General features: G+C 37.8%; 1 protein-coding gene across 1 annotated transcript; it reads left to right on the forward strand.

The window, feature by feature from the left end:
* LOC115427546 (transmembrane anterior posterior transformation protein 1 homolog) lies at positions 1-27,507 on the forward strand. The gene is given in 22 exon segments (XM_075353496.1): positions 1-211; positions 3,123-3,253; positions 6,018-6,135; positions 7,638-7,671; positions 12,770-12,860; positions 12,862-12,931; positions 13,110-13,117; positions 13,453-13,553; positions 13,555-13,586; positions 14,463-14,560; positions 14,839-14,908; positions 16,636-16,716; positions 18,091-18,125; positions 18,127-18,201; positions 18,378-18,437; positions 18,563-18,610; positions 18,612-18,632; positions 18,821-18,897; positions 20,159-20,328; positions 26,146-26,250; positions 26,253-26,341; positions 26,344-27,507. Coding segments are annotated over 22 exon segments (1,812 nt in total). The 5' UTR covers positions 1-21; the 3' UTR covers positions 26,452-27,507.

Raw genomic sequence — 27,507 nt, forward strand, 5'->3', positions numbered from 1 at the left:
GCGGCGGCTTCCAAAGTAAAGATGGCGGACCGCTGCGGGACCGAGCTGTCAGAGGAGAAGGAGTCCGACACCGAGCTGAAGAAAAGACACAAACGGCCGTGGGAGGATTTACACAAATCGGCCAAAATCGGTTTAACTCCGGAACTGCCAGAAACGTTGGGGTTTTACGACATTAGCGCTGTCAGGAGGGAGCAACGGGAGCAATCCGCAGGTAAGCGTCCGGTCCGCGCGCGCTGACGGTAACGTAACGCGACGGCTAATCAACGGTTTTCAGTTTTCACACACCAAATACGGCTAATTCCTCAAGTTTTTTCATTGTATGTGTTAATTCTGTCGCAGTTCACACTTATTATCCAGTGTTTTATCCACGGTTGATGTAAGAGCGTCGTGTTTTGGTGTGTGTAGTAGCGGTAAGTCAAGGCTGTCATTGTTTTTAGTTACACTTTACATTAATGTTAGCTTGATAAACACGCTAATAAACAGCCTGCTCACTAAAACTGACCTTAAAAATAACACGATGCTAGCTAGCAACTTCCCACACTGTCTCTGTGTTGAATTTAATCATTCCCTCTGTGTAGCTGCGGCTTGTATAATGCTCTAAGTAAAACCAAAAGTACTACTCAAGTAAAGTAAAACCATAGTCTGGAATACTCCAATACAAATAGGCCGTAACTTAAAAATGTTAGCTAAGTAAAAGTGTAGGTTTATCAACTACAATTAAATGAGTATGTATCGACATAAAAGTACTGGCTCCTTTCAAAGTGATAACAGCTACAGTATTCTGTTACATCATAATATTACATATAGGAGCATTTTAATGTTGTAGTTCATCAATGTGCAGCCAATTTAACATACTTTGCAGATCTCTGTGTGTATTGGTATTAAATAGTGTGTATTCAAAGTTATAGTGTTTGTATTTTTCAGGTTGCCTACTGATCAAGTCTTCCCTGAACTGATTGAAGCGATGCAATCTACAGACGAAACTTTATAACTCCGCTCTTATCAGTTTTAGGCATACAGCTCGCTTGGTTGAGTTAGGTGTTGAATAGTCTTTAAAGCGATAAACAACCGTGAAAGCAATGAATAATCATAGTTTTGTTCAGTTTTGTTTTCCAAAAGCTGAGGAAGTGCTCATATACATAACCTGAGCAGATATACCACGGTGTAGAATGTAACGCACAAGTAATATCAGTAATTTACTGTGACATTTCAAAGTAAATAGGCCATTATGCCTAATGGCTCCTTTCAAAGTATTCTTCTCGATACTGAATTACTTGGATGATTAGTAGTGTAGTTCTGCATCATATCATCATCAGTAACAACTATAAAACCACACTATAAACTCTAACAGTTCTTATTTACATCCCCCCACTGTGGAAAACTATTTGCATGGTTGCTTAAAGTCCAGCAATGTGTACATTAAGTGTTTGCTAAATCGAATCACTGTACTGTAACTTAACATGCCACATGATTCCTAACTGAATATCTAACAACACACTCTTCACATATGTCCTTAAACTTCAGCTTCACTGCCATGTAAACATTTCTATCTAACTTGCTATCTAGTAAAGTAGAAATTGACACCTTTTGTTGCAGAGAAAGGATTAATAGTTCTGTGATGTTGTAAAAGTGAACAGTGGCCAGATATTAATAATGATATGAAACATTAATTTGTTTGTTTGTTATTGTACGCACATAGTTAGAGTACCACTACGGAGGCACTGTGTTTTTACAAAAGATATAAAATCCATAGAGGCAAAGAAAGTGAAACTTCTGTAATCTTACATAATCTGAATATCGTCTTATAAGTGTCATTTATGAACTCTAAATATTAAGTCAAGATGAAGAGAAGGTTATTTGAGGAAACAGCAAATAGTGCTAAATAAATATTGAGCAGTCTAAAGTACAAACCCTAAATACACTTAATAAGATGCAGTGTGAACTAAAGGTAAAATTTACAATATAACTGAAAATACTACACTGTATTTTAAAGCTATTGAGCCCAGGTTTAGGAGATCCTCAGTCTTTCAAAACCTGACACACAAGTTGACGTTAAATTTACCCAGACACAGATGGCATGCTTAACTGTAACCTCACTGAACCCCAGGTGTTTCGGTTTCCTGTATGACCTTAGTTGACTTTAGCTGAAAAACTGTTGCAAGTTGCCAACAATGAGACAAAGTTTGTCAAGATTACGCAGTTAGGTCATGAAAGGTTTCATGCACATTGAACTCATCTTTGTATTCAACTCATGAAGAGTGGCATGTTTGACAGGTTTTCGCAAGCTGAAGTCAAGTGGAAAACATTGCAAGACAGTATGAGGGCATTTAGGGTGACATGAGGCTGAAGCAATTCAACAAAGGCTGCACATTGAAAAGGAGTTACAGTATCCTAACTGTAGGAACCTTGGCCACACACCGTAACAGGATAACATTTTCATTTTGAGTCGCTCTTTTTAAGGTATTAAGGCTGACTGCGAGGTTTTGACCTTTAAAAATAAGTCCAGTCAATAAAAAAGAACTACACATTTTAAACTCATAAACAGTAAAACAGTTTGCATCACTTAATCAGACACACAGAGTTATTGTTCATAAATTAACTCTGAACAATGGGGCAAAGACAATAAAGGTATAAGACACTTCACAGTAAAAGCCAAATATTGAAGTTGTTATATGCTTTACATTTCATGTTTCTTCAGAGACTGACAAAGTGTTATTGAAAGTGGATAACTTTATCAAGTTTTCCAGAAAAGGAGACTGTTTCCTAACAATGAGGGCACTGTAGGTCTGACTGAGTTAAGTATGTTTTTAATAGAACAGGCAGTATTTTATGATATTATTTAGTTGTACGGAAGTTTTGTTATGCTTTCCAGATAGCAGAATGTAACAATGCCTATTCACATAAACAGTATAGTTACATTTTTCTCTGTATCTCACATTCTTTTTCCTTACAACGATGTATTCATGTGCACAGATAATTAAACGATAGAGCTCCAGTTTTGCCCATTGAGAGAACTTTCCTCCTGTTTTACTTTGACAGTTTTTGGCACTCACATTGTGTTTATATGTAATTGTTTCAGACAATGGCCTTGTGGTAACACTGTTGATCTGCTGTTGTTCCAGATCCGTCGTTGTCACGCTTCATTTGCGCAGAGCTCACTAGAGGCTACTTCCTGGAGCACAATGAAGCAAAATACACAGAGCGCAGAGAGAGGGTTTACACATGCATGCGTATTCCCAAAGAACTGGAAAAGGTACTGTATAATACAAGCCTTTACCTCATACATCTGCTCCTGTTCACTGCACAGTTCCCCATCTGTCATTCCCAGAAATGTCAGAAGGACCGTCTTACATTTTAAATAGAAGAATTCTCTCATAACTTCTTTCACTTTGAAGTCAGTCCTAACATTTAACCCCCTGCCCGTATGGTAACAGTACTGAACTCTAACAGCTATCAAATTATTTTATCAGCATGTTTTCTCCATTTAAAATAAAATTGTATTGTAAAATTATAGTATACTTATACTTATTTTGATTTTTTTCTTAAGCTGTACAATAATTGTAATATAATGGCAAAAACTTTCTTTAGACTTTGTATATTTTTGATTTTATACAATATACACTACCAGTCAAAAGTCTTAGAGCCTCCATTTTCTCTAAACTACACTTTTACAATATGTAATGGTCCTTCTGTCTTCCTCTGGTAATTGCATTTTCCTGACATCGTGATAGTAATATAGTGCTTCCTGGGCTACAACAATAGTCAAACAAAGGGCCATTTAAAGAACGTCATAAATTACTGTGAGTTTTTGGTAATCAGCAGTGTTATATTTATATGTATATAACAGAAAAACTGAATAAAAAGTTAAGTTAACAATTTACCCTTTTTTCTTTTTTTTCTTTTTTTCTTTTCTTTTCTTTTCTTTTTTTTTTTTTTTTTTTTTTTTTTTTTTACAAATTAATATTAAATTAATAGCTGAAATGTTTGAACTGCAGTAAGTAGTACAGTGGTTTAATAGTGAGGAGAAAAGAGAGGAAATTAGGTTTTTTTTTGGGTTTTTTTTACCTGTGTTGTCTATACAGGGGTAAGAGGTAAAAATATTTTATTCCAACTTTATGGGTAACTGCACATAAGTCACATTATAGTATTATAGTTTAGTTGGATTAAATAATTAATGACATCCAAAACTGGAGATATAAATGCATATACATACTCATCATAGATTATCTTCAGTACACATGCACACACACACACACACACACACACATAAAAGTATTACACAAAAACATGTTTATGTTGCTTTGTGCCTGGCTGAGTCTAATAAGTTTTTGTTGTTTTTAAGAGAGTCACTAGATGGCGGTGTTGAAATATAAACCTTCTTATTGGTCTGCCCTTCTAAAGTGTTCATTTATTGTACCATTTATGAATTATTCATGTTAGTTATATATATCTCTTTCTTGTTTGATGTACCATATTCATATACTCAGTCAAAGAACATAACCCTTTATTGCCAGGTTGTAAACATCTAATGGTGGTGTCCAGATGTGGATTCTCTTCCAACACAGCCCAGTATAATATTGCCCTTCTAGGAAAGATTTTCCTAATTCACTTGGGGCAAAGGAGGAATGTGTGTAAACATGAGTCCTGAGTGACTTGACTATGTGAGGAAGCCTAAAAAGCTGACCTGACACAGCCCCAAGAAAAGTTAAATACAGTCCACCAATAAGAAACAAACCCTCCCACCAGCTTCTTCCATCAGGTTTTATAACGTTATCGTTCTTTTCCAGTTAGAAGTGCACTTAAAAAGAACATCAGCTGGCCAATTATATGTACGTCTTGAATAAAAAATTCTCAAAATGACAAGGCAATGGCTTTTCCTGCTCTTGGATGGTGAAGGTATGTGGCTGCTGCATAATTGGGAGTAGACAAGTCTTTCCTCGTCTTTCTTGGTGTCACATGTGCTTATTATCTTTGGCATTTTCCTCAGGCGTAAAATATACATAGGATGAGTGACACTTTAGTGTCTTCCTCCATAATTAACCAACTGTGTATTATTTTTTTTAAATTCATGTGTACCTTCTATAGCTGATGGTTTCTGTTTGTAAATTGGCAACAATTTAATGAAAAAGTCATATTGTCATCATTATTGTGGACAGCTGTGTGATATGACTCAGAGCCTACTTGATTGGTTATCAAGGAAATTGATAACAATCCTGTATTGTTTTTCCCTCAACTCAGATGTATAAAATTTAACTTATATGTAAAAACAAAACAAAAAAAAAAAATGCAATTGTCGTTTTGCATTTCTGCACAGTACCTCTGAATCCAAAATATCACCCTGCCTAGAGATCACCAGGCCTTAAGCAGATATTAACATTATTTTCATAATTAATGTGACAAAAGTAGTTATTTTACAGTTATGTGCATGTACTGTTGTCTATTACCAAAAAAAAAATATTGTTACTGTCTGGATGGAACATGAGGCTGTGAACTGTCACCTTGTTTTGTAGTTTTTTGTAGTGGCATGGCATGCACCCTAAGCCTTGCATCCTTTTGCAATTTACTCTTACACAGGCTGACATTGTAATTCAACAAATTGCACAGCTCCATCTTGAAGTCTGTTGTAAACTCAGAAACAAAAAATAAAATCTCCAGTGATCATTGTTTACATTTTAAATTATCTTGTCAATATTATTTAGCCTGACAGCTGGTTGTCAGATGCTGTTTTAAGACCTTTTTTCTCAGCAGACAGTCTGACTTAATGCTCAGGTGTTACAGAGATCATTAACAATGGTTCATGAGGCCATGCAGTGAACCACCATGAATTAATCTAAGGAAACTGATACACCTCCATGGAACACAGCCATTTAATGACACTAATTACAGCTGTGTGTTTTGTGTCTTTATGTGTCTGAATGTCTGCTCTGAAAAAGCCCCATCATTCCTGCTGGATACCATTAGCATGTTGTGATTTGGTTGTTTTTTTTTTTTTTTGGTTTTTTTTTTTGTCTTTTCAGCTGATGATCTTTGGCTTCTTCCTGTGCATGGATGCCTTCCTGTACGTCTTTACCCTGCTGCCCCTCAGGGTGCTGCTGGCCCTGCTCCGCCTCCTCACCCTGCCTGTTTCGGCTTCAGGTTAGAATCTTCACATTTCACACATGGGGATTAATGTGTACATTATATAGGCTGCACAAAACAGTAACATCTAAAGCTGACACAGAGGTAATGCCTCTCAGATAGATGTGTCTGCTCATTTGATACTACTGTTTGTTGTCTTTCAGGAGGATCATAAATAGGCCTTCTGTGAATACTTTTTTCCATTATGTCTTGCATTATCTATCTGATACTAAAGTTATCTTGGTGGTTCCTCTCTTACCAGAATTCTGTTGCTGTCTATAAATGTTTTAGAATTCCCTTCTTTTAGTATTTTGAAGGAAATATCAAGACATTGAGGGATGCTTGTTAATTGTGCTTATGGCCTTTTGTTGGCATTATGATAGAAATATACCCCTTCCTGCTGTGCAGTATCGTGTAAATAATGTTTAGAGGGTGTAGTAACACCGTCTGCTCTAACACATTGCTCTAAAGTGTGTTTATATACATTGAGGATGTGCAAATAATAAGAAAACAACACTATTAGAATTTGTTTACACTGACTTTCAAGCCTTTATTTCCTTGAATTACTAGAGAATAGCTCTTAGTTCAAAAGGCCTTAAGCAGACATTAACATTATTTTCACAAGTTTATATTACGTTAATGTCTGGATGGAACATGAGGCTGTGAAATATCATCTAGGTTTGTAGTTACTGATGTCTAAATCATTGCCACAGTAATCCATTCAGATAGGTGGATCATATCGGGTTACACAAATCTGATGAAATTACTTGGAAATACAAGTGCAGTCTGTCTCAAAAATCTGTCTGCCCAGTGTAGCATAGATTTACAACCCCTCCATTTGTATGAAAACAATTTTTAGCTTACCGGCTGATAGGTTGTAAGCTATTGTCGTCATGCGGCCTCCGGCGTTGTTGTCTGTCGTCCGTTACAAAAATTCAATCATCTTCTTCTCTGAAACTACAATTCCGATTGACTTAAAACTTGGTATACAGCTTCTTTATGATGATGTCAACAAAAGTTAGTGAAATCATTTGGATCCAGCTCTGATTTTGGATTTGGTGCGACTTTGAAAAATTTCCGCATTGTAAGACATGGGAAGTGCCAGTAAGCTACAGGGCCATTGGTCCTGTTTTTTTAGAGGACTGATGTAAGAATTGCTCTGAAACATTGTTTGTATAAATAGTACACTGCACAAAGTAGTATTGGTATCATTACAGGGAGATGGGAATGATCAGCAAAGGATGACAGACTTAAATGTAGATCTTTCCTACAGAGACAATGGAGGTGTTCTAAAACTTATGACCATTATTGGAAAAAATGTTAGTTTAGATCTGGAGTCTGAAAATCATTGACTTTGGGGATTGCAGAAAACTGACTGAAGAACATAAAAAGACTCTTGTTAGGTCTTTTCTTATGAAGTATGTATTGTGAAAGTGGACCATAGTATTAAACTGACTCCCCCTGATGGGCACTGCCTCTCCTCCTGCCTTTGATTCTCCCTTGCCTTCCTCGTCCTGCAGGGCACGCACATGCCCCCTACTGCAGAAGAAGCAGGTACGCTCCCACAGACCTGTCCAGGCTTCTTCACTGTGATCCCTCTGCCCCTACAGTCATTCACTAGTCTCACTTCATCTCCATTGTGCCTGTTCATGTGTACAGCCTGCCTCCACACATCACGCTCCATTCATAAAGCCGGCGCAGTCACGTTGGTTCCCCTTTGGTTTGGGTTTTGTTTATTCACAGCCATCCAGGGAAGGTTAGCAGAGCCTGCATGCTCATATTCATCACATGCTGCTTGTTAGTGATACAGCTGCACGTGTTGAAACTGGAGTGATCCTGAGTGAATCCAGGCTTCCACTGTTGGTACATAAACAGTTCTTCTCGAGCAGTTCGGGGTTTGGTTGCCTTGTTCAAGACAGGGGTTTTCATGTTAGTGTGATTGTAGTTTGTTGATTATCTTCTTGGCAACATTTGCTGAAGGTCTTCAAGAAATAGGGATCAGTGTAGTAAATGTTAAGACGCGCTACAAGGATAACTCTTCTCCACTAATGTAATGCATTTATTTGGTTATAATTTTGGCTCCATCACATTGGTGTGATGTTTTAATGGAAATCACAAAGGAAATCAATTTAATGCAGTACATCGTGTGTTCCACGAAGCCTCAGATCACAGTGTGTCAAGAGGTGATGGTGGAGAGGTTTGACACTGCAATACTCTATACAAGAAAAACCCTGCAAAAGCCACGTTGAACCTTAAGGCCTGTAAGTGCTCCCCAAGAACAGAAAAATTTGCTTGTTTTCTCGACATGGCAAGAACACAAAGACCTGGCCGGGACATTTCATACTTCACGAGAAACTCAAGAACTCCACCAAAACTCCTCTGCTTTTTCTGCATTAACCACTCCCATTTCAAATATCTGATCAATCAAAAGTTCTGCTGAGATGATGTGACAAGAACAAGCTATGAGAACTCCCAAAACAGGGCTGTGAGAAAAGAATGAAGTCATTCTGTTCTTACAGCCCAGGAATGAAAGTGCAAGTTTTCTCTGTTCTTGCAGCGTATATGCAGGCCTTTAATTTGTTCACCTTTCCTGTACATATGTAAATATCCCCGACTGCTCAACAGAAGGGAAACAGCATTTCTGTTCACAGTTTGCTTCTCTCTGTGTTTGTGTCTCTAGCTTCCATAATGCATTGTTAAAATCCAAGTTTAGTCTTAATGCTTTCTGCCAGGCACACACGCTGGGAGCTAGTTGCAATGCAGCACAAGAGCATCCTCCACTGAAACATAATATTCATGTGTTTAATGAGATAATGCTCACAGACTGGAGGACTTGTGAGGAATGCATTGAGCAGGCTGTTTCACCAGCTGGCTGCCGCAGCTTTGCATTTAGATCTGTGTGTTGCAACATTTTTGGGAGAGCTGTTTACTCTACATTGTGTGCACCTGAGTAATAAAACTGCCTCAAAACACCACATTTTATAAATAGTCAAAAATATTATTGATTAAATTTGATTGACATATGTCAACATTGGGATAATAATTGTGTAGTTCATATGCAAGCAATCCTGTTTTTAGTGGTAGTGACCTTTGTTACCTCCCACTCATTTAGCTTCTGTTCTTTTGGAAAGAAAGTTTGTTGTTTTCATCATTTTTATTACTGTTTGCCAATATAAGCAATAATCTTAGCTGTAATATGTGAATGACCTAAGTGTTGACCACTAGATGGAGCCAAAACCTTGGAGAATCATAAGAACTGGCTGTTATTGCATTCCAGTCCATTCAAAAATAAATAAATAAATTATACATCTTCTCCTTTGTGAGCAGTGTGTGTTTTATAACTACTTATGGCCTTAAAACTTCCTTTAATAATTATTACGGAAGTGTAATAATAAATATATGTAATGTTTTAATATAATAATTATCATGAAGGCAGGCGTCACCTCACAACAAGAAGGTCTTGGTTTCAATCATATCTGGCTGTGTGGAGTTTGTATGTTCTCCCCATGTCTTTGCTTCGGTTCTCTGTAGGTTCTCCAACTTCCTCCCACTGTTCAAAGACATGCACCGTAATAGGACAATTGGTCAATCTAAACACCCATAGCTGTTAATGTAAGAATAAATGGTTGTTTGTCTTTATATGTCAGCCCTGCAATGAACTGGCAACATGTTCAGAGTGTAACACCCCCTCCCATCCCCCCCTTCCTTTGATAGGCTCCACCACCCCTGCAACCCTCTTGAGAACTAAGCCATTTGTAAAATGAATGAATGAACTGTTATGAAGGCTGTTGCTAGCTTTGTTTTCCTGGATTCTCATAATCAAAATAAAAATGCCACACGTAATAATCTGCATCAGAAGACACTAGCCTGCTTATTTTACATTTTGACAGGGGTGGTATCCTTCTCTAGTAATCTGATTGTTTCTTTCTGTGCATGTTTACCTCTCGTGGGTCATAAGATTCCCAGAGGGACACAATCAAATCAAAACTAGACTGGTAGATACAATGTTTTTTGTTGGAGACCTAAAAGATTTAGAGATAATTTAATGCTTTAAACATTAAGAGGCAGTTGAGCAGATGCTTCTCAGTGGGTGACACCACTTTGCACATTTCAAAGAAGGTACTGTAGATTGTAAGCAAATTCTCTGGGGTGTGCAGGCTCACATCTTATCAGATCACTTTACTTAATGTGCATGTAACGTTAAAGCTGGAATCTGATCAATATTGTCAGTACTGAAATATTGTCCATGCAACCACAGCTTTTTGTCTCTGTGCTGTGGATAATAAGACCCAGATGTTCATCTCATTTGCGCTCTTTTTACAGTGCTGTGATCAGCTGCACTTTTATTCCGGAGACAAGAAGACACTTGATTAAGCTCATTTCCACATCTCCATGAACTCAGGCTTTTTCCCCTGTCACTGTACTACTGGAATGGGGTTTGAGCCTCATCCATTACCAGCTATAAAGAATATTCTCTTAATGTAAACATTTCTTTATCTTCTCTCTGTCTCTCTCCTTTTAAGTAAAAAGGGTAAGGTGTAGCACCCCCCATTGTTCTAATGCATGACTTTTCAACCACCATTTAAGATAAGCAAGGTAATGATGGCTTTAAAATAGTTAATTGGTGTCCTCCCATGTCTTGTGTAACTAGTGAGTTGGTTAAGGATTAATCTGTGTGATAGTGATTAAAATTTCTTGTCAAGTCAGCATGTAGAAGTGTAGTATTTAATGTGTCTACTGCTTAATCAGACCAACAGTAGTGTTTGGAGCTTCTTTCTATAAATCGCTGTGTAATTGGACTTTTACATATCTAACAGTCACTTGGAGGTAAGCATAGTTTCAGGAGTTCCTGTTTTCTTTAAGAAATGAGAGAAATGGCCATGAATTGTGGATTTGGTCAGTAAGTAGCCATGTGGTGGACAGATTTAATATTTCTGCTCTTCAGGGCTGGTGTACACATACATAGACCAGTCACGGAGCTGACATGGGAAATATGGAAGATGTCTTAGAATTAAGCTCTCTCCAGCTCTTCCCAGTTATCCCTGTCATAGTAAATTCTACATAACCAGTCCTATGGATTTGTCAGCCCTCCTCTTAACATGCTCCCAAGCTGCCACTGCCAACCATTGCCAGTAATTATGAATGCTGTGCATGTTTGAAACATGTTATTACACATAAAAGCAATGTTTTACTCTTACTGCTATTGTATGTGACAGCTTCGTTTGTGTGTTTTGACTCCACCAAACATCTGAAACATTTCTGTCCAAAATGCCACATTCATTTTGTTCATAAAGCATAGAGGCTCAAAGCTCTGTGATTCAACTATGACTTCAGTGATTCATTTTCAGTGACATTAGTAACATCTTCATTCATTCATGCCTCTACCCATTCGCCTGATGTGCCATTTTGAACAGAAAAAAAGATGTTCCCTTTCTATGTTCCACCAGGACTGTTCTACTGAGCAGGGATGTACTGTAGTCCCACAACCAACAAATTCAGAAAGTATCTAAGGCTATGTTCAGACAGCAGTTCAATGCACAATTTGGAGTTTTTGGTGAAATTCGATTTTTTTTTTTGTGTGTGTGTGCTCGTTCATATTACACATTAAATGCGACTTATCAGTTTGAGTATGAACTGAATGCAACCCTGAAGTGACCCGCATGTGCAAAAGAGGTCCTGACGTAATACATGACCACACAGTCTGTGTTTATGGAAGTAAGAGTGTTTTTTCCCACCGCTTCTCTTCCTGGGACGCAGAATTTGACGTTTGTCACATTCAATGACGTAAAGGTCGGATAAATGTGACTTGGCCATTCAGACTCAAGTTGCATTGCAAAATACTAGATATGTATCAGATTTAGGACCACAAATGAAAATGGCCAGGGTAGGATTTGAAAAGATCAGATTTGTGCTGCTCAAACTGTCTTCAACAGATTGGATATAGGTCACATATGGGCAAAAAAATGGGGTTTGGGCCACAGTTGTTAGTCTATGTCTGTAAGTTTTTACTGAGAACTGTCTAAGGGCTAAGTTTAACCTAAGCCATACATTTTTTTTTTTCAGAAAACTCATGGCTGCATGGGACTATAGATGGATGAAAGTCTATAAATTAGTGTGGAGCTTCAGTAAATGTCACCGCGAAACTGCTGTCTGCAAATAAGCAAACTTATAAAAAGAAACCATTTCAGAACACAGTCTAAACTTAGTATAAAACACAAGAATCCTAGTTAACATCCGTGATTTGTTTCCTTCATGCTTTTTTGGTTGTGGGACTATTTGGTTAAATGGCCCATTATGTCTTCAAGCTGAATCCTTGCACGAGATAAATTATATATCATTCAGAACATAGGAAACAGCAGTTTTCAGTGCTGGTATTGATTGTAATGACACTGATCTTCCAAGTGAGTGGTGTTTGGAATATAGAATGTGTTTTAAAAATGTAAATGTCTGTGTGTTTAGCATTTTACTTTTTGTAGTACTTCATGTGTAGGTAACTATCTGCCAACTAGCTGCATAAGTTTTTTTTGTTGTTGTTTTTTTTAAGCATTTTTAGTTTTTATTCAAACTATAGGTACCTGTGCACAATTAGGTTCTGTAATTCATTTCTTTATACCCACATAAATCTAACATATTGTGTTTTTTGTGTGGTCAGCGGGTATCGGCTGCTGCAGCCAGCGCAGGTCTGTGACATGTTGAAAGGCCTGATCCTGGTGCTGTGCTTCTCTATGATGCATTATGTCGATTTACTCCATGATGTATCACCTGATCAGAGGCCAGTCTGTCATCAAGCTCTACATCATCTACATATGTGGAGGTAACTCCATTTTCAAGAGTCTGCTGCAAATGTCACCTCTACATAGAAACAGGCGATAACATAATATGCAACATGTCTACATGTATGAGGTGGATTAAACCTGGGACAGGTCTTATTATTTAATTACAGTGTCACTTTCAGGACTTGTATACAATTTAGGTGATTTTTGTATCATCAGTCATCAAAGTTGGCTTTAAAAAAGACTGGAAATAACAAAATAATTAATAAGCTCATGATGGAACATGCAGATGCGGTACCTTTCAAACTGGATTGACAGTGACACTGAATGAATCCGATGGCCCCAATTACTTTTTCATTTGTGATAATGTGTTGGGTGAGTAATGAATAAACTGAGAAAAGTTACATGCCAAGTCAAAACAAGATGACAAAGTGGATGAATTAGAAATGTACAACAATATTTATCAAACACAGACCAAACAATATAAAATATGTAATAAAATAAAATTCAGTTTGAAGCATATACCATATTCAACTGGAGATTTTCTTGTCCTGTGTTTAAGGTGGCAGACCGCCTCTTCTCCTCTTTTGGTCAAGACATCCTGGACGCGCTTTACTGGACAGCAACAGAACCCAAAGAACCGAAAAGGGACAGTATAGGGTCATCCCTCACTTCCTTATGCAGTCTTTTATGTCTGTATCCTTGCTCAAATATGAGGGACCAATATGTTGTTGCTGTTGGTTTTTTTTTGTGATACTAAGGAAGGTTTGGAGGTCTGTAATGATATGTTGTTGTGGCTCCACACTAGAGGATAATTGGGCCAATTTGGGGTTTGATTCATACCCTCCTACTATCACCAGGATGTTCCCAATTCTAGGCTGATGTGAACCAGTGATTTTCTGAAATGATCTTGTTGTGAGAGGGGTTTGTAGACACTAATCTGGACAAGAGTCTCCCCCATTTCTAATTGTAAATATCAAACATGTCTGATATTAATCACAGAGACTCTGATAGATATCCTGGAGTTTTAGGATCAATAGGGAAGAAATATGGACCTAAAACAAGCAGGAGATGATGAGTGTGAGACTGGGAGATGTATCTCGTAGCAGTAGCTTGGATTAGCCCTGAGTCACTTACAGATTATGCTCAGTTGTGTAAGCCACGCTGATTGTGTCTTCTTAGCCACGGCCGATGCAAAACAGCACACAAATACAACAGGTTGATGACAATGACCCCCAATTAAACCTAGAGAAAAGTGGAAAATCCACTCATCTGCACCAGAAATTAGATGATTAGTATTTAAGAGTATCATTTGGCATATTCATTCTCTGTTTCTAAGTACCTGCTGTTTGTCACTGATCGTATGTTTGTTTGATAAATGTTTTTGGTTCAGGTTCGTTTGGATCTCAATACTCAGGGACTTTCAGTGAATCGATCCAGCAGATGCTAATGGTGATGTTGATTTCATGTGTTCTACTTGTAGGTTAGGTAGGAGATTGTCTGTCTACTCTGAATGTTGCTCTGTATTAAAATAGTTTTCAAGTGTTGTTTTCCTGAGTGGCTTCTCCTCAGTTCTCCATGCCATCCTCATCATGGTCCAAGCCTCTACGCTGAATGTTGCCTTCAACTCCCACAACAAGTCTCTGCTCACCATCATGATGTCCAACAACGTAAGTAAACATACACAAGCATCTGTATTCAAACCCACATATTCTGCTGCCCTCAAACAAAAATGCCTCGTGTAATTTGTCAAGCAGCTCCTCTAAAATATATGTATATGTAAACCGCATTTAGCTGACATCATTTGCATGCAAATGTATCCTAGAAAAATTAAGCTTGGCATGTTGCTGATGAAATGTTACTGTTACAGCTTGCAATATGATTGTCTCTTTACTTTCAGTGCTGCACCTGAATGTCTGTCTTTGTTTTTCTCTGTTTCTGCAAATAGTTTGTGGAGATCAAGGGGAGTGTGTTCAAGAAATTTGAGAAGAACAACTTATTCCAAATGTCTAACAGTGGTAAGACGCAAAAAATATAAAAAAACTGAAATATTAATGTTTCATAAAGAATGTCAACATTTTCACAAGTTATATTTCTTGATTTATGTACTTTTACTGCTTTTGTCAAATATTGTGGATATATCGCTTAAAGGGGTCATATTTTGCTAAACCCACTTTTATTAATCTTTGGTTCATTTATTTGTGTATTTGGACTCTAATAGTTCCAAAAGTTTGAATTTGAACCCTCCAGGTGCTGCAAAGCTATCTTTTTATATTCATTTTGGCAAAAATCGAGGGGATTTCTACAACCTGTTTCAATTCCTGTTTAATTTGTTACATCTATAACTATTTACTGTCACAATATTTGCACATATAAGGTCAAGACTTCCAACCAGCATTTCTCTGAGTACAACATAATTGTTTATCAGCAGCAGCAGTTGTAGTCCATACTGAAAATATGTCCAAACTTCGAGCTGATTACCTAAAATGTTCAGTTGTTGGTTGTATTAACCAACACAAGTTGCTGAATGGGACAGAGCAGCACAGCCAACAATCTGGAGGGGGTGGGGCGTAAAATGGCTTATTTGCATTTAAAGGGCCAGCGCTCGAAACAACCTTTCTGGTGTCATTACTCAGAAATAGGGTTGAAGATGGACCTGTGGAGTTGAATTAATGAAGAATTCAGACCCAATCAGAGCATTTACAGTTTATGTAGACCACAGGGAAATGTTTTAAAATGCATAATTCCATTAAAAAAAAAGCTAAATATCACTCCTTTAAAACTTGTAACACTTAAAGCACAAAAAACACTTTGAGGCTGTTGAGTAAATATATCTATTGCAGAATATGGAGAATATTCTGAGCACCTCAAAGAATATTATAATAAAGGTTTATTGCAAAAGAAACTTATTTGAAGTTTAATTTCCATTGATCAGTCCTCTATGTATGTAATCCTCTATGCTTTATGTAATTTTCCAACATCAAACCTGTAGATTCTTAATCATGTAACAGGACACTGGACACACACCCAATTCAGAAAAAAAGAGATGTTATTCAAGGCTGAAAACAAACCTGAATAGATGACCTACTGATGTCAATTGTAGACATGCATCCCTTTCTTCTCAGTCTGTGTTACATATTCTGCTCGTTTTTCTGCTTACAAACCTACAAGATTGTAGTTCTTAAAACAAAAATGAATAAAGAGGCAAATGATTCCTAATAGATGATTAACATATGAAAAACTGAAACTATATGTAACTAAGTTTACCATCAGTCTAACAGGAGGAACACGAGGAGAAAGCAAAAATATTCAGATCTTGTTCTAGCTACCACCATGAAATCAGATGGATGTGTATCTATCATCTGTCCATGAGTTTCTCTTTACAGAGGTTTAAAAATGCGAGTGCTTCACATTAACACATTGTGCTTCTTCCCTTTAATTTGTCTAAGATACTGTTGTGTTTTGATGACCGCATTAAGGCACTAGGCTTTAATCAGCTGCCATTTCCTTTACTGTTCACTCACATAATGACAGACTGAGCTGCATCCTGAGTAGTGCACTATTATCAACAGAGATAACGCAGGAAACATTCACATCTGCATGTTTAAAAAATAATGGAGGTTTTTGCATCTCAGTGTAATGTAGGTGATTTGATTGTTCATGCATGGGTTTTAAAAAAGAATCTAAGCCAGATGACCTGCAGTTTAGACATAGTAGTATAAATGTGTATTATTTTAATCCTCAGATATAAAGGAACGGTTCACCAGCTACGTTCTCCTACTCATCGTTTGTCTCAGAAATATGGAGCAGTTCTCTTGGAACCCAGGTAAGTTTTCCCTTCACCTTACAGTTTTTCTATTAAAGAATACAAAGGATGCGGTCACATATCTGAAATAACAAGGTCAAGGTTTGTGTTAGTCGAAACTACACAACAGTGTCTTGTTGTTGACCTCTGCTAAACTTGCATGACTTTACTTTGTCAGACGCTGCTCAGTGAGACACACAAGATCTGGTGTTTATATATGACAGCTGTCTGGAAACTGTCGGCTTCTTCTGTCAGTCTCAAAGTCAGACTTAGAAGAAGACAGGCGTGGCCTGTCAACAGGCATCGTAACACTTATTTACGAATAGCATCAGAGCAACAGCCTTCAGTTGTTGAACACAAAGCAAGTAATTTACTTATCGTTCATGCTGCATTAGTAGTGCCTGCGTTTGTATGCTACATCAGAACCAAAGTACCTTCTCTTTGTTAATTACCCTCTGAACACTTCTAAGTAGTTAAAATGGATGAAATGGGGCCTAGAGCTGTATTTACCCATTAAGTATTTGGATTTTTATGTAAAGCTCAAGACAATTCATGACACAAAGAATGTACATAATGGTCACTGTGATACAGAATTTACAGTAACATTAATAGGAGTAATATGATATAAATTACCAGATGGGACTGTTCTTTGTAATGTTCGGAGTGTGAAATTTTTTATCATCTGAGCCTTAAATCTCATAACAACACAATAACATTGTGAGGAATGAGGCTTATCTAGCCACATTCAAACAGGTGTTCCGAGACAAACAGAGTTAATTCTACCTGTGACAGATTAACCACATTAATCACTGAACAGATTATAAAGGTCCGGTAATAGAGGACGGAGTTAACAAGCTTTACATAAGAGATGCTGACATTTAAAATCTATGTCTGTCTGTTAAATGATTCACTCACCTACAAATATTCATTGAATGAACATTTTATCTTGTAACTTTTATCTTAACATGTCTCAGTTTTTATCAGTGATGCTCTTGAAAAACAGGAGTTTATGAATGCACTTTACCATGAACAAACAAATGCATATTCATATGCAAATTGCTGTTTAAGGCTGACAAAATTATTTGCAAATTCTAATAATCTGCATCATGACCCTCTTTAGCCTTAATTTCAGTCAGCAGAAAGCCTGGACTTGTTACAAAAAATATGATTCAGTGTAGACCTTCACTAAACCAGAATAAATGTTCAGAGTTCTAGCAGTATGGCTGAAGTTTCAAAAAAGATTTGCTTCCTGAAACATCTTTAAATGCTTCTCAAAGCAAATACTAGTATTGAATACATTTCTTTAATCAGAAAGCATGTAATTAATTAGACATTGGATAACTTGTACAATTACTTGACCATTTTAATAATGCTTTTATTCCTCTGTCTCCTCAGACCACCTGTGGGTGTTGTTCCCTGATGTCTTTCATGGTCGTCACTTCTGAAGTAGCCGTTGACATCATCAAACATGCATTTATCACCAAATTCAATGACATCACAGCAGATGTAAGGATCAAAACTACCTGTCTCTGTCTGTGTATCTATCTAATAGTTTCTATGTTTTGATTTAGTCACCAATGACTCAGTATGTAGATAATACACACATATATTTAAGTCTATGAATCACACTTGTTTTTGTTTATTTTTTTTTTCCATTGTGTCTTGTTTTGTTGTTGTTCCAGGTGTACAGTGAATATAGAGCCAGTCTGGCCTTCGATCTTGTCAGCAGTCGACAGAAGAATGTAAGACACACACTCTTTTTTTCACATCACCATCATTCTACTTACATAAGCAGCATTGAGCCTACGCAGCTAATCAATGCAGTTTTGTTGAGTGCTGTAATCTGTGCTTGTGTGTTACTGTGTAGGCTTGTACAGACTACAGTGACTCAGTGGCCCGGAGGATGGGCTTCATTCCCCCTGCCTTTGGCTGTTCTGGTAAGAGACGCTGCAGTCTGCTGCTGTTCAGGCACTAAATGCCAATCTGACTCAGTCCTCATCAACATATTCTCAAGCTTCATTTTAAAACTGAAGCAAAACATCTCTCTTATGGTTAATAACATTTTTGTCAAATATTTGTGAGATTTCTCACATTCACTTGCTCTGCTTTTTCAATGTTTTAACAGCTTATCCGAGTGGTAATGAGCTCTGTGAAGGTGCAGGGAGCTCTGTCATACACGTGTGTGTTCCTCTTTTATCTCGGGTAAGATTTCAGTTTCATAATCATAACATGACTTAATTGTAGATTGTCTTTAAAGTAGAGCTGCTAAGTCTTGTACTGAACATAATACTCATTCACTCTTATTTTTGATATTCTGCATACATATTAGCCTACATTTTAACAGATGGATTAAAAGGCTTCAACTCCTCTACAAACCATTGAAATAGGGTTCAAAGTCTGCATTTCATTTTCAACACAATGTCCTTGTGATCAGTAAATATTAGATCAGTAAATGTTGGACTGGCTGAGTGTTTGGCTTTAGCGTGTTTGTTCATTTATTTCATGTTTTTGCTTACACACACTTGAATGCACACTCACATTCAGGCTTGTAGACATTCACATTCAGAAACAGTTACATAAGCATCAACACTGTGGCTTCACGTTCTCCCTGAACCACTAATAGCCTCGCTCATTCTCATTTGCTGTGTCCCCGTTGGGCTCGTACCATTGAAGAGTTTCCCTCGGGTGAAGAATACAATGTTGTCATCTCTAGTGCCATCTCTGGCCTTCCCTACCCCCTGATTTTAAAAATAGCCAGGGCTTGAGCAGACCGCTGTGTCTTGGCCAGGATTCAGCCGTGCTGACACACTCTCAGTCTGAACACCCTGTCACAGCGAGCTGTGGTCCACAGACCTAAATGTGTCCGTCTCTCTCTCATCACAGTGTCAGTCCTTGGCCTTATAGCAGAGAAACACAGAGGGATGGTTCACATCACCATCCTGGTGTCAGTGGTGGGATATGAACAACGATGATTGCAACCAGATGGTAGAAAAGATCCATTATAGCTGAGGCCCAGTTCTGATCCGAGAAGATCAAAATCACATGATACAACTTGCACATGACTTTGGTTATTCACCAGGACTGTCTTAATTATTTGTTTAAGTTAGATGGAAATATAAAACATTTTAGAAAAATACTGTACATCATCCAAAAAGGTGAAGAACATGGGATGGATGGACATTAAAGAAAATAATATCATATGCGTTCACCATCAGCATATTTGAATGTGCTTAGTCACTGTGTGCAGAGTCACATGCTGACTTGTCTGTTTATCTCTAACACAACTGTGTCTGTTCAGAGCTCAGTTGTTGACTCATAGTGTTGTCAGTCAGAGCAGCCTTACTAATAAAAATAAAATTAAATATTGTGAATATGTATAACCCTAAAGCACAACTTTTGGGTTACACATCCTCTGTCATGTCTCTGCACATACTCCTCTAAGTGCAGCCTTGTGTCTCTGCAGACTGGTAACACTTAAAGTGTTGAACAGCATCGTGCTGCTGGGGAAGTCATGTGTGTACGTCAAAAGGGCCAACATGGAGGACAAACTGTTTGAGAGACCCTCAACTGCTCCCTCCGCCTCAGTGAAGACCCCCAGCAAAACAGACCAGGCCCGGTGTCCCACACCCACAGGTAATCACTGACATAAAGTCAGAACCACTGGAAAACCTGGAGCAGTAGTTGGTCCAGAATAATAATGAATACTTAATTATTTGGTGTCATTAATTCATTCATTGTGCATTGATTTGGTTTCTATAAATTTATTGTCATATCACAATATGCAGCAAGATTTACACGTCAGATCCAAATACAGGTCAGTTTGCTTTAAATAAACAAAAGGAACATTCAGAGAAAAATAAAAACAAACTGATTAGAATACTAAAAATTACAAGAGAAACAGGATACATAAACAATAGAAAAGAATAAAATTTTATAAAATCTTTATTAAAATTATTGCATGGAGATACAGTCCTCCAGATTTGCATAGTAACAAGAATTAATGAAGACTTAAGCCTAGTATAAATAAACATTTACAGTGCAATAACATTAGAGTTCAGAGTTCACAAAAAGCTGTTTTTAATTTGAATGGTTGAGTTGTTACATGCAACCTCAGAAAAACCTTCAAGCCTACAGGTTACTTACAGACAGCTTTATAAGTCTGCTTTCCCCCACCAGTAAATAGAACTGATGAAGTCTGTTGAAAGACAGATGGAACGTTTTCAAGAAAAAAACAGCCCAGTTAAACTTAAAAAAAACTACTCAGGATGAACTACAAAATATTTCTCTTTTCTGGGAGTATTGGTACATAGCAAAGCAAATAAATGGAAAATGATCAGAATTATGCATCCTAGGACACATATCTGTCAACCCTTAGACAAAAGATCAAAAAATAACAAAATTGTAATTGTTGGTGTGATAGCTCACTGCCTGAGGGTAAACCCATGCTATCAAGGGTTAACGTTTCAACATGAGGCATTTAGCTGGCATTTGTACACAGAGAGATGTGTCAGCGTGTATGAACTCGGTGTCCACTAAGTCTTTAAATATCAGGCTTTTTATGTCACTTTGGTTTAGTCACTACATTTTAAAGCTGCAGTTCTGGATAGTTTTTTAGCTTCATTGACAAAGCATCCCTAATTACCTTTTAGCATACTTTAAGTCAAGTTGTCTCAGAGGATGTAGGACTTGTGCATCTAATTCAGCAGATTTTGTCTAATCACAATCTTTTTGTTTAAAAAAATATATATTTAAACTCTTGCTTTAGACCCAGAGCAGAGAGCTGCAGAAGGAAGGAGTTATTCTCATTTTCTTATGTTTTCTTTCCTTGCAAGTGATAGATAGATAGATAGATAGATAGATAGATAGATAGATAGATAGATAGAATAGATAGATAGATATAGAAAAGAGAAGAAAGAAAGAAAGAAAGAAAGAAAGAAAGAAAGAAAGAAAGAAAGAAAGAAAGAAAGAACTAGGACTTGAACTGCAGATGGAAATGATCATTAGTAAATGTAAGAAGGATGTAAGAATCTTTCCATATGTTAGAGACAAACATGAAACAAACCAAACCTACATTTACATATTTACATTTGAATTCCTTCATTAAGATTAATAGACTCATGTGGACACATTGTGAAAGGGGCTGTGCACCTACAGTAAAACACACACATCCACAGTGACAATCCGACACAGATTTGGAGGTGGCAGTATCTCCCTGTCATCCGCTGCCAAATCCCTGCACATCTTTTCCCCGGTGTTCACCCAAGACCCGCGTTCTGCGCTGAGCCAGGAGCTTTAAAATGACAAAGATCCTGACGGTGCATCGTGTCATATCAAACATCAAAGCTCCTTGCAGCGTCTGTTTCGGAGGAATCTGCTCCCTCACAAAGAGGCCGCTACAAGGCTTAAAGCACCGTTCTTCAATGTATAGAATATAATAATAACCACTTTGAGGATGCACTAATTAATGTCAGCCTTTTCTTCTGTCTCTCACACATTTAACTACTGGGATTTGATCTGACACCCTCAGATACCAGGCTCACTTCTTCACCTACCAACCTCCTTTGGTCTTTGATTTGAGTTCTACCTGCTGCTCCAGTGGATTCACTGCACAATTATGTCCATCTGCACGTCTTCATCTTTACAATGATGTGGACTCACAGAACAGGACATATGCCATCTGTCCATCCTGTATGTTTCTGTCCAGAGGGCAGACACGGCTAATGAGCAGTTTTACATCAGTCAGTCCAAACCATATGGTGGTTAACTTTTATCAACGCTCACGTCTTCCACAGACTGCTCACTACTAGAGCAGCGCTCTTCTGTTTGTAACCTAAGTCTGTAAGGACTCACAACAGATGTTATTTACACACCAAGGTCACAGTCTCCAACAGAAAGAAAAGAAACAATTAAACTTAGAATGACCAAACTCCACCTGGGGAGCGCAAAACACTGGAAATGAAATGTTATCACTTCAACAGCTTAGAAAATTAATATGAGGAATGAAAAGCAAACACATAAAGACCTTAGATACCCTCCAGAAAACCTTGTAAGGACTCATTTATGCTCTACATTAAAGACACAGATGGATACGGACAGAGCGTGCTGTCCGTCCTCTGCGAACAGTACGTGCATAATTCTGTCTGTTCTCTGTTCTGAGTTCGCGGATGCGAACCCAGACGGAGACTACGGAGCAGTACCATCAGTTGTGAGATTTGAAGACAATAATTTCCAGTAATAGTGATACTTTTCAAAGAGCGACTGTGTGAGTTAGTGAACTACGCTTCTTTAGAACATTAGTAAAACCTCCTCCTCCTCTGTCGTCACCATGTTTGTTATTGAACTGTACTCTTCTTTGTGGTATTTAGCCAGTATGTTAATTAAGAGCAGCGCCCTCTGGTGGATTGACTGAAAAACACTCATTCCAACGCACTGGATGCACGGCAACATTACAGACGTACTTATTTACCTATGTAAAGCGAGCATAAATGAACCTTCAACCAAGCACTGTTTTCAAACCAGAATAGCTGTTCACTAAAATATGTATTTATCAGTCAACACATGTTAAGGAAACAACACACGTCGCACCTGGTCTTAAAGATAAAAACATACAACTGTCAGTGTACACTCGTTAATGAATTATCAATTATATAAATGCTCAGGAAACATTTATCAAAATTTAGCAATCCTTGAATTATGTCAGTTCTAACAGTGAAGTTCCCGTTAACCGGCAGGAGTTCATGTAACATGTTTCATATTCACCGTAAAGTCACAACAGACTTGAAACTGGTCCAGCTTTTTTATAGTCATCTGCAGATTTCTGTTAGAAAACTTTATGTCTGACTGTGAAATCTGAATAATCCTGGTTTACAGACATGCTTAATTTATAGAACATCAAAAACACAATATTAAAGGCCTTTTATATTATGAGAAGTCATGTCTGAGCAGATGTGTCAGAGGTCTAATAGTGAGAGTAAAGTAATTATAGAACCCAGATGCAAAGGAAAACAGTCACAGGAGTCACACACTAGCAGCTATCAATAAACATGTCTTATATTGGAGAACATTCCTTATTAATACAACACTGAATTATGCAGACTGCACTCACACTAAAGCTAATATTTTTTTGGTTTGTAGTCCTCTTCTATCATATCCGAGTTATTTAAAGCCTCACTCAGACCGTATCCACACACTGTAAAGCTTAATCGGTTGCGGTCGATGTGTACTGAAAGGACTCAGCTCTGTCTACAGTAAGAAACAGAAGTTTGTATCCACATCGCTCTGGGCCCAGTTCTGGTCTCTGTGGACCGCCCTGTTAATATCCAACACTGCTCTTCTCTCCATTCTCTGTGATATGATGAATTATTCTGTTTGACTGATTATCCTAATGGAACTGCTTCTCCAAACTTTAAAGGCCTCTGCAGTGTTTTTCCTTCAAATAATGCTGTAGTTTTCAGTTAGAATCCACAGCGCACGTCTTCAGCCTCATCTTCTGCTTACATTTAGGGCTTTTTTCCTCCTCTGTTCTGCATTTGGTTCAGGTTGAATCTCTCTGCTGTCGCTCCAATCTAAACAAGTTTGTTTTTGTGTTTGAGGCTGAGATTTGCTGGGGCACATTACCATCTGCCATCCTTTTCTCTCATCTAAATCAAAAAAAAGAATAGTTAAGAGCTGCAAAAACTCCTAATCCAACAAAGACTTGATAACAATTTACTGTTGAGGGGAATTGTGTGTTAGGTTTGTTAGAGCCTGATAGCTGATTTCCATTAGAATAGTTCTCCTTTTCTTTCTAGTAGTTACTGAGTGAATCATAAAAATAATTACTTTACGTGTATATCAAGAAGCTAAAGTACCTCTGCACTGCCAAAATCTAATCTTACCAAGCGTATTTTCTCATTTCTAGTCAAAATATCTGATCACCCTTAAAATAAGACATAATCACCTGAAGTGTAACTTTTCAGTGAGATATAAGAACTGATTTTTAGGACAGTAGATCTTGATAAATCTTGATTCACGAAATCTTTCCCAAGATAATTTTCACTTGTTCCATTGGCAGATTTTTGGTTGAATTAAGCAAAAAAAATCTTGAATAAAGCAAAAAAAAAAAAAAAAAAAAAATCTTGATTAAGCAAAAAAAAAAATATGCCAATGGAACAAGTGAAAATGATCTTGGTAAGATTCTTCAATAAGATTTTCACGATCTGTTGTCTGAAAATAAGTCCTTATATCTCACTGAAGTTACTTTTTATGTGATCATGTCTTATTTTAAGTGTGATGAGATATTTTGACTAGAAATGAGAAAAAACATTTGTAAGATTTAGATTTTTGCAGTGTGAACCCTGAATCTGATGTGGTTTGGTTCAGTCTACATGACCGTATACTACATAGGAAGGCTTTAGAAGCAGAGCTGGGTCTGATTTAGTTCATGTTATTAATTGCTTGTGCTATAATGACATGGTTTCTTTCAGTCTTTCTCATGGAAAGGCTCAGATTCTGCACCTACTGATCACCTAACCTACCTGATTTACTTGCGTAGATGTTTATGTTTATGTTAACCTGCCAAACTGTTTAGGTGACGTTAAATACAGATTCTTTAACTAATGATTAATGTTTAATATAATGTGGTTAAGTTATACTGTTTCCACACATGACTATGTCAGATGAAAACCACTTTTAAATGCATTTTTCATATTAAAATATTAAGTTGAGCGCTTATTTTTTTCATCATTACATCTGTTTTAATGTTTTTATTTTCCTGTAGTTAAAATTAGGAGAAATCCACATTTTCATTTAATTTTAAACATGTTATTTGGTCAAATTGATACACTTTCTGTAACATGAAAACTTTAAATAATGTACAGTTTAAAACCATCTCTATGCAAAGGTGATGCAGATGTACAGTTGTGGAAAATATTATTAGACCACCCTTGTTTTCTTCAGTTTCTTCATTTTAATGCCTGGTACAACTAAAGGTACATTTGTTTGGACAAATACAATGATAACAAAATAGCTCATAAGAGTTTTATTTCAGAGCTGATATCTATCCATTTTCCATGGTTTTTTTGATAGTAACCCAAAAGCTATGGCCAGCACTGCCAAAAAACAGTGATGTTAGGCATTTTCTTTTCTGTTTTCGTCATGAGGACTTATTTTTTTCATTTACTCATGAGGAGTTAGTACTTGATTGCATAACCACAGTTTTTGATGACTTTTGATGGTCTAATAATTTTTCCGGGACTGTATGAGATTGGAGTGTACCTGAATGCATCGGTCTGTCTCTGTCCCTGTTGACATCAGACTGGACCAGGATCTAAAACCCAAACACATCCAGTCATTTCACCTGTTTTTGAATCAGTGCAGCTTTGACTACATAGACACAACTGTTTCTGCTGGATCTGGTCCAGTCTGACACCTGGACTCAGGACTGAACCAGTTTGTTTTTGTTCTTTCCAGGTGAATCACACATGGAGCAGACCCCTCCCGTGCCCTGCAGCCCCCAGTCCCCACCCCCCTCCTCCGTGACCACCCAGCCCACGCCCCGAACCGACCTGTTTCCCGCCTCCATCCGCTGACGTGTCCCCCTCCCGCGTCGGCCGTCCGTCCTTCGACTCCTCCGCCTGAACCCGAGCAGCCCGTGCCCTCGCTGTCGAAGAAGAAGAGGGAGAACCACAGGACGCCCACGAACTGAAGCACAGGACTCCAAAGAAGGACCTGCTGGAGATCGACCGCTTCACCATCTGCGGAAACCGCATCGACTGACCGGCAGCAGCTCACGTAGCAACGACCCACTCAGGAAAGACGGAGGCGGACGACACTTGAACCTGGCTCTCCAGCGACCGCAGCTAAACGCCGAGTATTTATTGAATTCAGTGGCAATACTATAAGTTATTGAGAACATGGACAAAGTATGAGACGATCTCACTGTTGAAGATCCCTGAAGTTCAGCTGATCAGCAGTGAGAGACAGAGGTGTGACTGTGGCAACGACATGAACTGGCACCAGTCTGAGTGTGAACGAATGTTGTGGAGTGTGTGTGTGTGTGTGTGTGTGAGTGAAAGAGAGAGATGACATAGGTGTGAATGAAACGGCACACAAGCACTTCCTGTTGAGCAGCACTGGGACCAGAGAGAAGATTCAAAGCTCAGCAAACAGAAAACTGAACAACTTTAATTAAAGGTAAAACCGGGATCATTCACTGCACCTTCACTGAAACCTACGGAGTCAGTGCTTAGAGTTGACGTTATTCAGTTTTTTTTTCAGTATGTGGTGTCATTTAACATCTAATCAAGCTGAGGTTATTTACAGAGTTCTGTTCAAAGTGTTGATCTTTCATCCACCTTTTCCACTGAGGCTGTTCCACCGTCTAATCTAGGACGATAAGAACCAAAGAACCAACCTCTGATGGTCTAAACCAAGGACCGCTCACATCAGGGGCTGGAGCTGAGATTATCAACAACAACATGATCATGAAAACTGTATGACAACAGAAACATCTAGTCTGAGTGGAGGAAAAAGGACGAAAACAGAGAGATGGGGGTGAAGTTTTCTGTGTGATACAGTTTAAGTTCAGCTGAACTTCTGAAATTCATCCCACTCCTTTTCAAATGTTTTTTTTTTTTTTTTTTTTAACTTTTTTTCCTTGTTTTTGGTTTTTGATATTCAAAATAAAATTAAATATATAAATAAAGTTAATCACCAGGTTGAGGTGATGTTAAAACAAACCAATAGAAAGCAGTGGTGCCAGGCACAACAAAACCCCACCCCTCACACATACTTCACCCATTATAAGCAAATGGGAAGATTTTAAAAATTCAT

Source organism: Sphaeramia orbicularis, chromosome 10, assembly GCF_902148855.1.
Source record: "Sphaeramia orbicularis chromosome 10, fSphaOr1.1, whole genome shotgun sequence".
NCBI classification, from domain to species: domain Eukaryota; kingdom Metazoa; phylum Chordata; class Actinopteri; order Kurtiformes; family Apogonidae; genus Sphaeramia; species Sphaeramia orbicularis.